The sequence below is a fragment of the Triturus cristatus genome, chromosome 1_1 (genome assembly GCF_964204655.1).
Source record: "Triturus cristatus chromosome 1_1, aTriCri1.1, whole genome shotgun sequence".
NCBI classification, from domain to species: Eukaryota; Metazoa; Chordata; class Amphibia; order Caudata; family Salamandridae; genus Triturus; species Triturus cristatus.
In genome coordinates, this window is record NC_140579.1 from 1,152,325,390 (window position 1) to 1,152,337,551 (window position 12,162).

Below are 12,162 nucleotides of genomic sequence, written 5' to 3' on the forward strand. Positions count from 1 at the left end.
CGAAAAGAACTAAGGGGAGGGTGTCTGGGGAGCTCCAATAGCCTTTGCTGAGACTCTGCCCTTTCTTATCTTGTTGAGCATCTTGTCAACCTGCGGTCAGAAGACGTGCTCTAGATCAAATATCAAATGGCAGGTTAAGCAGATGCTGCTTTACTTCCAGCTTTTTGTCATCTTATGTATTGCGGGGACAGAGGGGGTTGTAAGGGGTTGCATTTTTTGTCCACCCTAGATTTAACTGGCTCCTTGAGCATGCCAGGAGCGGTTTCAGATTAGCTTTAAAATAGGGAGTAACTACAGGGAGTGCTGGGTGGAGGACAGCACCTCCACTAGGAAATCCCAATCTTCCTAGGCCTAGTGCATCTCCACCTTTAGAAATGTGGTAGCCCAATGCAGGACCTCATGGCAAGAGCTAGTGTAATCTGGCGGGCATGGTTTTGCAGGTTAAAGGTCCGGGTCGGTGTCACCTGGTGGGTTGATTATGGGGTTGAGGGTCGAATGGGGTCTTAGGGATCTAGTGGGTAATTAAGGCAGTGGTGTTTGTCAGTGGCTGAGGTGATGGTGGGAGAGGGGTTGGAGAACAGAAAGAAAGAGGTGAGGGGAGGGGAGGTGGAGGGCGGTGCCTAAAAAGGTAGAGGGCTAGTGCCCCGATCCTGGAGATTTCTGGTCTTAGCTGGTGGTTCAGGCTCCAGAGCAAGAGCCTCCTCAAAATTCAACATCCTCTTATGAGGGTTAGGTGCCTCAGTCTTTGTTGGAGGCTGGGAGAGGATCCTGCAGGTTTGAAGATGGATAAGAACCCTTTCCTGCCTAGACTCGAGCTCCTCCTAAAGATGCTACAGGATAGGCTTCTCCAGGTCCTCAGATGCAGTGGAGAACAGGTCCTTGGGGACTGGGTGTTTCGGCAATGAGGTGGGTCTCTGACTAATTGGCGCCAAGGAAGGTTAGGATGCCAAAGAGGTCTTGGAAGTCGAAGAAGACCTCAAGGTTGTCTTCGACATCAGTGCCACAGGAGCTGTTGGTGTCGAAGGTGTGGTCTGCGACCAGAAGCCAGGTCTTCTGTGGCTGTTTCAGCACTGGAGACCGGTTCTGTGGCCGATCCGAAGCATGTTTTCGGTGCAGACCATGAACCTCAGGCAGTGGTGGACTGGAAGCCTACAAACTGGTCTTCGGGGCTCAACCCCCAACTTCCTTGAGGGCAGCAGCTGACCTTCGTTTGATGATGGTGAGGTGGCCGAGGGAAGGATGGGGTACTCACTGTTGATGACTTCCATGTTTGGTCATGGAGGACTAGAACTCTTCCGCCTCAGACTATGAACGAGAGCTCGACTTGAGGCTGAATGGAGTAGCTTATCCACCATTCTCTGCATTAGTCCCTCATTATTTTCTTTTGAAGAAATAATCCAGGATCCGGTATGCATGCATTGATATTCTACAGTTTATGAATATTAATGAAGATCTCATGATCGAGAAGTCATTGTATTCTGGGATCTCACACAAGCAAAGACATACTCCTGTTTACAAGTCTCAGACAAAATCATATAAGAATTTGCAGTCACAATCTGAAAATTAACAAATGAGTATTAACCTAGGATACAACCCATACCTCAACATAATATAGCAACACCTACAAGAAATGTGGCTGATACTTTCAAACATAAATTCTGCCAGGAGAGACTCGCCTATCACATAGACCCATGCTGACTCTAGAACCCTTTATTTTCATATTACCTGTCAAACAGTCACCCTAAAATTGTTAATTTAAGTACAGCCTGCCATGGATTGCTTAACTGGCGTGCTAACTTATGTCAGCATGTATCATATGGTATTGAACTCTTTTTTTTAACATTATCTTTGAAATGACCTCTACACAAAAAGCGGATTATCATAATTTATAAATAGATGTGCTTGAAGGTGTGCCTTCCCAAACTCCCTTAGCTCAGCTAATATTCATGTTCGGGTTAGGGCCAGGTCACAGGGGATGGGTATGGTCTGAACATATGAGATAAGTCAGCCATATTTTCTGTTTCTGTGGGCATGTAACAAATATACCATCCTTTAGGCCCTGTGTCTTCATAAGACGAACATCGAGAAAGACCACTTGAGCAACTCATTTACAGATTTCACAGTTTTTTACACTGAGATTTTGCCAAAGTACATGTTTAAAAAAAAAAAAAATCTGAGATGGCCATCAGGGACTATGTACCTAACTTAGACACTGTTTGGGACCAGACTATGCAATGAACATATTCACTATTTGGGGGCCAGGCTTGGCGAACCAAAAGCAATTTTGCATCTTCAAATTACTAAGCTTCCTAGTCTGAGCTTGGAAAATAATCAAGACAGTATGTTAATCTAGTCACGTTTTAATGCTAGAGAAGCAGTTTTCATACAGATACTTATTTAAAATCAGAGTACCTACCATTTCCTCATCCTCTGCAAGCACCAGATCATAGTCGCTGAGGGACACACAGAATATGATTGAAGTCACACCTTCAAAACAGTGTATCCATTTCTTTCGCTCTGATCGCTGACCACCGACATCAAACATCCTGCATTAAATAAAGTCAAGAACAATGTGAAAGTAGATGTCTGGATGCTGGACATCTTCTGAACATAGTTCCCACGTCCCAAACAAAATAGGAGGCATCCCTAACATTAAAAAATCATGACTCTGGGAGGCCTTTTGATTGGATTCAGTTTACACCATGCTTGGATACAAGAGCAATAAGAAGTTGATATTACTCCACTTGAGGAAATAGGTGCCAGCCTACTCACTTGAAGTATAGCTCTCTGAAGGTGAAGTGCGTTTCCACAATTCCCGTTGTCTTGACTCTAGTCCTAAGCACATCCTGCTGTGTAGGAACATAGTTGGGTTGGCCGATTCTCTCCAAGTCATTAAGGTAACTACAAAAAAGGCAGGTTACGCAAGTGTGAATTATTACGTCATTTGACAACAACTAATTTTCCATGATAATTATGTATTTGAATGGTCACATGGCTGGAGCTGAAATCAATCTAGTCTGCATCAACAAGACAGCACCTAAAGGCCTAGCATCAATTCATGACATGCAAGTGAAAGTCACTTGGCTGTGGAGAAACAAATTAGTTACTTACCCTTGGTAACGCTATTGCTGGTGGATTCTTTTTTTAACAGCAGATTCTTCACCTTTTGAAATTCCTCAGGAGCCAGACTGGATCCGGAAAATTCAAAGCAGTGTTCATGAGTGCCAGCATGTGCTGCAGTGACACGTCAACACCGTTCCACTCCAGAAGTGACGAACAGGGCACACCCAAGTGCGCAAACGCTAGTTTCTTTCAGAAACTCTTCAACGCCCACAGACGCAGAGTCAATCAGTGAATTTAAAAAAATCAGTGGGTGGATCAGTGGATTGAAATCTTTTTAGATAGAAGAGACCAAACCACAGAACAAGAAGATGGGCAGGTGGTGAGGAATCTGCAGTTAGAGTGTCCAGCAGGAATAGCATTAACGAAGGTACAAAACTTGTTCTTCTGATGAATACTTTTAACACCAGATTCCTCACCTTGTGAAGAGATACCAAAGCAGTAACTTCCAGGTTCGTGGGTCTGTGGAATGGCTCTGACTAAAACCTTCAGGACAAAGTTGCCAAAATGAACACCTCTAGGAATCGGACAGTTAAGGCAGAAGTGCTTTGTGAATGCGTGCAATGATGCCCCTGTAGCTGCCTGACATGTCCAGTGTAGGCACGTCACATGCCAACATTGTGGAGTGACCCTTCAGGGAGCTGTTTCTTACCCATTGTGTAGCAGATCTTAATGCAGAGGACTATCCATCACGATAAGGTCCGTTTCTGGGCTGCCTTGCTCTTCTTTGTCCCAGAAAACCCCAGAAGGAGCTCTGCCACAATGAATATAAAAGCCAAGTTCTCAAACAACAGAGAGACTCTTCCTCTTTCAAGAGATGAGGCACAACAAAGAAGGTCAGGAGTTTGCCTCAAGTGAAAAGGGGTCAACACCTTCAACAGGAATGTCGCTCACATTCAGTTTGTTCATGAAAAAGGTGGTATAAGGGGGCTGGACACAATATGAAGTCCACTCACGCAGTGTGTAGTAGATACATCGAACTGTGCACTGATTCAGCAGGGGTACACACAAAGAGGTGAGGACTAAATTCATCTCCCTCTGTGGCATTATAAAGGGTGTTGGTGGAAACATTTTGCAAAACCTTTTATAAAAAGCATCATAACTGGTGATTTTAACAAGCACAGTTGGTCTTTGAAATGTAAAAAAGACTGAAACAACAGACGGGTAACCTTCAAATATGTCCAAAGGTAGGCTTGCTGGGTAAAAAACAAAACGAACACCACCACATTGGACAGTCTTCCATGCAAGTGGTCTGAATGCCGGGTACCACACCATGCCACAAAATCTATCCCATTACCCTGCATATGCAGATTTCATGGCAGGGGACGTGGTTGCTAAGAAGACATTACAAAACCTCAGGAGGGAGATCAAAGGAACCCAAAGACGCTGGAAGTGTCAGTGAGGAATGTGCAGTTAGATAGATTATCCACCAGAAAGATGGTTACCAAAGGTAATGACTTGCTCTTGCTTCTAACAGTAAATTCCTCACCTGGTAAATAAATACCAAAGCAGTACCTCCGAAGGTGGTGAGTCTGTGACCGGACTAAGATCAAAAAGTCCAACTGGACCGAGGGGGCAAAATGTCCCTCTCAAAAGACCAGACTGCTGAGGCACTAGTGCTTCATGAACATATGTACCAACATCCACTTAGCCACCTGACAAATATTCAAGACAGGCACTCCAAGTGGCAAGTCAGTGGTGGCAACTCTGGCGGAAGTAACCAGAGAATAATCTATCAGGAGATGGTCGGTCTTTGCACTGCCTTGACCATTATTGCCTCTGAGAACACAACAAAGAGCTGATGGTCCACCCATTTTTCTTTGGTGCGATTTATATAAAAGCTTAGTGCCCTCTTAAGTCCAAACAACGGAGTCTCTCTTCATCCTTAGAGAAAAGAGGCGGAGAAAAGAATGTGCAAGGGTGATAGTCTGCCAGTCATAAAAAGGAGTAACCAATTTTGGCAGAAAGGAAGCTAGAGTCCTCAACATCAACTTGTATGGGAAGAATGTTGCCTAATGGAGGTTGACAGAAAAAAACCTGCAGCTCTCTCACACACCAAGCCGATGTTATGGCGATGAGAAATACCATTTTCAACATCAAAAGTCTCAATGGGAAACTGTGTAGCTGCTCAAACAAAAGAGGTGCACATCAAAAACGAAAAATATATTTCAAGTCTTACTGTGGCATCACAAAGAGCAGTGGTGCAACTAAATGTTGCAAACTATGTAAAAATCTCATCACAACAGGTTATTTAATTAAATAACGCTGATCAAGCAACTGCAAAAAAGCTGAAACATCAGACAAATAGCCCTTAACAGTGCCGAAGGAAAGTCCATGCTGGACCAGGGTACAACAAACAACCAGACTACTTGGGTTGCAGTGGATCACTTTGGTGGGTGCCACATCAAGCCACAACTAAGTCCCAGCGACTGGCTTAATGTAGTCAGATTTAGTAGATATATGCCTCCCGCGAAAATGCTATTAAAGGCCTTAGTAGGAAGGTCGAAAAAGGTCAACTGTCCTTGCTCAATCTACAAGCTTGGATATGCAGATTGTGCAGACCCGGGTTCAGGACCCTGCGCTTCTGTTGCAACAGAAGATGCTCCCGAAGCGGCAGCATGGTCGAAGGACAGATGCTCATGCACAGGGGATCCAGGTACCACACTCTCTAGGCCCAATGCTTACCACTAGGATGACTTGGGCTCGGTCCATCCTGATATTCTTCAGAACTCTGGGCAGAAGAGGAAGCAGCAGGAAGGCATACAGGAATCCCAATCTCCACTTCAAGTGGAATGCTTCTTTCTAGAGAGAGCCTTCTTGGACACTCCAAAGCAAAAAAGCAATGACATTGCGCTTTCTAGACGGTGGCAAAAAATTGTACTAGAGTACTGCCCATTGATGGAAGACGCCCTTCACCACCTGCGGGTTCAATTTCTATTTGTGGTCTGTTAAGCGTCAGGGGATGAGTTTGTCCACCCTAGTGTTTAGAGATCCTACCAGGTGGTTTGCCACCAGAGAAATTCCTTGGCGGTCCTGCCACTTTCAGAGGCACAGAGACTCCTGGTAGAGGACCCAGTACCTCACACTGCTTGTTGCAGTACCACCTAGTGGTGGTGGTGTCCATGAGCACCTGCCTCCCTATGATGGAGGGCAAGAAGGCATTCAATGCCAAACAAATTGTGATCTCTCTCTTACTCTCTCTCTCTCTCCCTCCCTCTCCCTAGCCCTCTCCCTTTCCCTCTCCACATTCCCCTCTCCCTAGCCTTCACCCCCTCGCCCTCTCCCTTTGTAACTTGCTGCAGTCGGAGGTGGTTGACAACTGTCTCGAGCGAACCTACCTTTTCAGGCAGTCATTGATGTAGGGGGAAGACTGGCACTCCTGACCTCTTCAGATAGGCAGCAACCACCACTATCACCTTTGTGAACACCTGAGGGGCACTGGCAGACTGAAAGGGAGCATGGCGAAATGACATTTTTTGGTGACCCACGGAGAACCGCAGGTTGCCACATTGGCCTTGCCGTACGGAGATGTGAAAATTTGCATCCTCCAGGTTTAACACCACCATCTTGTCTCCAGGAAGGACTCGGCAGAAAAAACCTGGGCCAAAAGGAGCGTGTTGAATTTGAATTTTGAATTCACAGGAAGGCACCATAAAGTAATGGGAATAACAACCAGTCCCTACTTCCAATGCTGGAACCCTATCTACAGTTACTTTGGCTACAAGAGCCTGCAGTTCCTGGCATACGATGGACAGGCAGTCCTCAAACAAGTGTTCAACCCTAGCTGACAGGTGTGGTGTGTCAAGAATGAATGACAAAGCGTATCCCTATTAGTCAATCTAGAGGACTGTCTGAAGTGATGTTTTGCCACCCTGGCAGGAAGTGGCTGATCCGGTTGCCCACAGATGGCTTTGTACCCCTAGCAGGGCACTAAATGGATTTTGCAGTTGTGGCTTTAAGGGTGAAAGACTGGGAGGAACACAGCCCTTGATGACCAGAGCACTATCAGCCGGACACAAGTCCCCCATCTTGAAAGGGTTGGGAAACCTGTGATGTAGGGGTGGAGGCTGGTGCTGTCAATATGCAAGGCCCCTGGCCTAGCCCCTAAAATGGTGAAACAGCTGTCTGGACTGCTGGGCTGAAGATGAAAGCCCAAGAGAACGTGCAGAAGCTCTTATTTGTTTAAATCATTCTAGGCTCGAGCCTACCTGTTCACTAAACAAGCGGCAGCCGGCAAAAAGGCATTTCTATGAAAGACGCCTGGATGTCCCCGGAGAAGGCAATGGAATGTATCCATTTGTGACTTAAAAGCACAACACTAGTTCTCATAGCCCTGCACAATCAGTGGTGTCCAGGCCTGAGCGGATGACAAATGTGGCTGCATTTACACCATCTAGATTAATCTGAACTAAGAAATTACTTAAGTCTGCTGGGACTGCAGAGAAGATCTCAGCCACCATGTCGAACAAGTTACTTATCTTCGGTAATGGTATCTCTGTAAGAGAAATATATTAGTTATGGATTCCTTACCTTAGAATTACCCCCAGGCGTAAGACTGGATCCAGAGAATTTTTCTTCAGCAGTACGCAGTACCCATGCAAGTCGGTAGGTGGCGTTGGTCGACTGAGCGTTTGTTGTTGGCGTCACGATTGCCAGAATGACGTCGCCGTATCTACTTAGACGCCACCCCTGCGCACTGACATCAGTTCTTTACATGACATTCCACAACAGAAGCGCAGAGCCATGCAAGACACTGACCACTGGTGCATAAAACTAGGACCCTAAAAGGGAGCCCCTTCCTCTAGAAGTCAGTTGGCTGAACGTGTAGGATGGGTGGGGCAGTAAGGAATCCATAACTAATATACATCTCTTACAGATACATCGTTACAGAAGGTAAGTAACTTGTTGATCTGAAAGAGACTATTGATTATGATTTCATTACCTTAGAATAGATACCCCAGCAATACCAACCCCAGAGGTGAGTCTGCTAACCAAGTTCACACCAGGAAGTCCTGAAGAACGGAGCGGCCAAAGAAGCCGTCTCTCCAGACTTGGCTGTCCAGGCAGTAATGTTTAGTGAACATGTGCAAAGAAGCCCACATGGCAGCCTGCCAGATGTCATGAAGGGGGACTCTACCTCCCTAAGCAGAAGTGGATGCTGTCGCCCTGGTGAAATGGGCATGCAACCCTACTGGAGGTTCCTTTTTCGGCAAGGAATAACACATTTTAATGCAAAGTACGACCCATCAAAATATCTATTTGTTTGTGCGCGCCCTGACTTTTCTTGGTACCCACATAGCCAACAAAGAGCAGATCATCCACCCGGAATTGTTTTGTGCAATCTAGATAATATGAAAGGGAACATTTTGGATCCAGTCGGTGGAGCCTCTCCTCCTCTTTAGAAGGATGTGGGGGTAGGAAGAAGGTGAGCATTGTGATTGTCTGTCCTATGTGGAAAGAGGTAACTACTTTGGGAAGAAAAGAAGGTCGAGCTCTAAGGACAACCTTGTCCTGATGAACAGCAAGGAAAGGAGGCTTAGAAGAAAGAGCTAGAAGCTCACTCACCCTGCGAGCAGAGGCGATGGCAACCAGAAAAGCAGTCTTCAAGGTCAAGAGTCTGCGAGGGCAATTATGTAGCGGCTCAAAAGGAGCGCACATAGGGTAAGTCAGAACAAGGTTCAAGTCCCACTGGGGTATTATGAAAGGAATAAGAGGAAACAGGTGAGTAATGTCCTTAAGGAAACGATTTGCAATAGGGGACTTGAAAATAGAAGGCTGATCAGGAAGGCGAAGAAAGGCCGAAATGGCCAAAAGATAGCTTTTAAGAGTGCCCACATGAGAGCTCTGCTGGGCCAAAGACAGAATGAAGAGGAGAACCTCTGAAAAAGGGGCAGAAAGGGGATCCACAGCCTTTACTGTGCTCCTTACCACAAATTTGTTCCATCTACATGCGTATACCGTTTTGGTGGAGGGACCCCTGGCTGCCAAGATAACGGTACAGACTTAGGGAGGAAGGTGAAAGCTGTCAACTGTCGCCGCTCAATCTCCACGCAAGGAGGTTGAGGCTGGACAGGTTCGGTGAAGGACCGTCCCCTGCTGCTGCGACAGAAGATCCTCCCTTAGAGACAGTCTGATCGGAGGATCGATGGCCATGTTCAAGAGCTCTGGATACCAGACTCTTCGTACCCAGTCCGGAGCCCCAAGAATTACTTGGGCCCGGTCGCGCTTGATTTTCAGCACTCTGGGCAGAAGTGGTATAGGCGGAAAGGCGTATAGAAGACCGCAACTCCACTCGCGGCGAAAACCGACACATAGCGAGTACCGCCTAGGAAATTCCAACATGCAGAACTGCTGAAATTGCGCGTTCTCTACGGTGGCGAATAGATATAACCAAGGCTCTCCTCACTGCTGAAAGAGACCTTGCACCACCTCCGAGTGAAGACGTCATTTGTGATCCATCATGCACCAGCGGCTGAGTTCGTCTGCCCTGGCATTCAGGGAACCCGCTAGGTGTTGAACTACCAGGGACACGCCCTGATGTTCCAGCCACTCCCAGAGACGAAGAGCCTCCTGACAGAGGGTCCACGACCCCACTACACCCTGTTTGTTGTGCTATGTTGCAATACCACATGGTGGTGGTGTTAGGCGTGAACACCTGCACTACACTTCCTTTGACAGAAGGAAGGAATACCTTCAGTGCAAGACAAATCGCCCGGAGCTCCAGAAGGTTGATGTAGAGCCTGGACTCCGCCGGAGACCAGAGGCCTCTGATCTCTGCCTCCCCCTTGTGGCCGCCCCACCCAAGAAGTGATTCATCTGTCACCACTGTGAACTCTAGTTGGGGAAGGGAGAGGGATCTGCCGCTGACCCAATCCTGAGTCGTTAGCCACCACTGCAATTGGTGGGCAGTGCCCTCCGAGATCTGGACGCAATCGGAAAGATTCCCCTGATGCTGTGCTCACTGGAACTTCAGGTCCCACTGCAGAGCCCGCATATGCCACATGGCATGATCCACCAGCATGATGCCATGAGACCCAGCCGCCTCAGGGTAATTCTGACCGAAACGCGGGATAGATGCTGAAAGATCGGAATCATAACCCGAATATCTTGGACTCGCTGTTCGGGAGGATAAGCCCGAAACTGCGCTGTGTCCAGAAACGCACCGATGAAAAGGAGCTTCTGAGAGGGAATCGGTTGCGACTTCTGCACGTTGATAGTGAACCCCAGTAAATACAGGAGGTCTGCCGTAGTCTGGAGGTGGGAGACGACAGCCTGGGGTGAACTCGCCTCCAACAGCAAGTTGTCGAGATAGGGGAAGACTGGAACCCCTGATCTGCGCAGATGAGCTGCGACGACCGCCATCACTTTTGTGAACACTAGAGGGGCGCTGGTAAGGCCAAAGGGGAGCACAGTGAACTGAAAATGCTCGTGACCTACCGTGAACCATAGGTAACGCTGATGGGCAGGCAGGACAGGGATGTGAAAATAGGCGTCCTGCAAGTCCAACGCAACAATCCAGTCTCCAGGGTCGAGGGCAGAGAGGACCTGAGCCAAGTCAACATTTTGAACTTCTCCTTCTGGAGGAAGGGGTTGACGTCTCTGAGATCCAAGACAGGACGCAGGCCTTTGTCCTTCTTGGGTATCATTAAGTAGTGGGAATAACAACTAGGACCTACTTCTGGCACAGAGACTCGGTCGATGGCTCCCTTGGCCAAGAGAGCTGCAACTTCCTGACGGAGAAGGGCCAAGTGATTCTCCGACATGCAATAGAAAGCGGGTGGCACTGAGGGAGGGGTATTCTCGAAAAGGAGGAAGTAGCCCTTCTGGACTATCTGCAAAACCCAACTGTCCAACGTGATGTTGTGCCAGTGGGGGATGTGATGGAGAATCCTGCCGCCCACTGGCAACTGGTGGCCCTGAAAAGTCGGACGATGAAGGTTTGGAGGCTGCTGCAGAGGGGGCGCTGATGGACTGGCCCGCCTGCTGGCCCTCAGACCCACGACGCTGGGCCCCACGTCCCTGGCCCGCAGAGGATGAACATCTTGCGCAGGCCTGTGGCTCTGGGTGGAACGTGGTGGAGCATCCCTTACGCAGCCACGAAAGGGGCGAAAAGTGGACCGCTCGGGGTGAGAGGTGGTAGCGAGGCCGAAGGATCTGACCAAAGCCCTAGAATTCTTGAAGCACTCAAGTGTGTTGTCTGCTTTGTCACAAACAAGCGATGGCCATCAAAGGGCATGTCCAAAAGAGTCGATTGGAAATCACCTGAAAAGCCAGTGGACTTAGCCAGGCGTTGCATCGCAGGGCTGCCGACGTTGAAATCTTCCTGCCTAGCGAGTCGGCAGTGTTCAGCCCTCATCAGATGGTGAACTTTGCTGCATCTCTACCCTCAACAGCTGCATGGGAGAGCACGGCCCAGGCCTCCTCTGGGCACTGTGGCAGCATCTGCGCGACCGTGTCCTACACTGAGTGGGTGTAACGGCCCAAGAGACATGCGGTGTTGTTCACCGACTGCAGTCCTAAGCTGGCGGAAGAAAACATCTTCCCAAAAGAATCCAGCTTCTTGGATCCCCTATCTGGAGGAGCAGTAGGGAACGCGCCTTTGGACGTTGAGGCTTGGATCACCAAGCTCTCAGGGGTAGGGTGTTGGAAGGGGAAAGTGGGGTTGCCCAGGGCCGGGCTGTGGCGTTGGGCAATCATCCTATCCACAGAAGCTCCTGTGCTGGGCTTGGACCAGGTGCCCAGAAGCATGTCAGTGAGGGCCTCACTGAACGGCAGCAGGGGCTCCAAAGAGGTTGCTGCTGGTTGAAGCACCTCAGTCAGGAGGTTAGTCCTGACTGCCACCGTAGGCAGCTCAAGGCTCAAGGCCTCAGCTACCCAAAGCAGCACCACAGCGTAGGAGGCTCCCCCCCTGTAGCCAAGGTAGGGGGAGAAAGCATGCCATGGTCTGAGGATGTATCCAGACCACTGGCCTCACCCAGTTCCTCTCTCCAGTCCGGCTCTTCCAACTGGTCTGCTAGAGGGTCAATAGACCCCTCCCATTCC

The 12,162-nt window shown here is 48.5% G+C and overlaps 1 protein-coding gene across 2 annotated transcripts in view; it reads right to left on the reverse strand.

The window, feature by feature from the left end:
* Positions 1–12,162, reverse strand: part of LOC146871768 (guanine nucleotide-binding protein G(i) subunit alpha-3-like) — a 636,405-nt gene that overhangs the window by 53,695 nt on the left and 570,548 nt on the right. For both annotated transcript variants that reach the window (XM_085651295.1, XM_085651291.1), the window contains exons 5-6: positions 2,773–2,901; positions 2,417–2,546 (exon numbers count right to left, since the gene is read on the reverse strand). In XM_085651295.1, the coding sequence (XP_085507421.1) occupies positions 2,417–2,546; positions 2,773–2,901 (259 nt within the window). The remainder of the gene's footprint in view (positions 1–2,416; positions 2,547–2,772; positions 2,902–12,162) is intronic.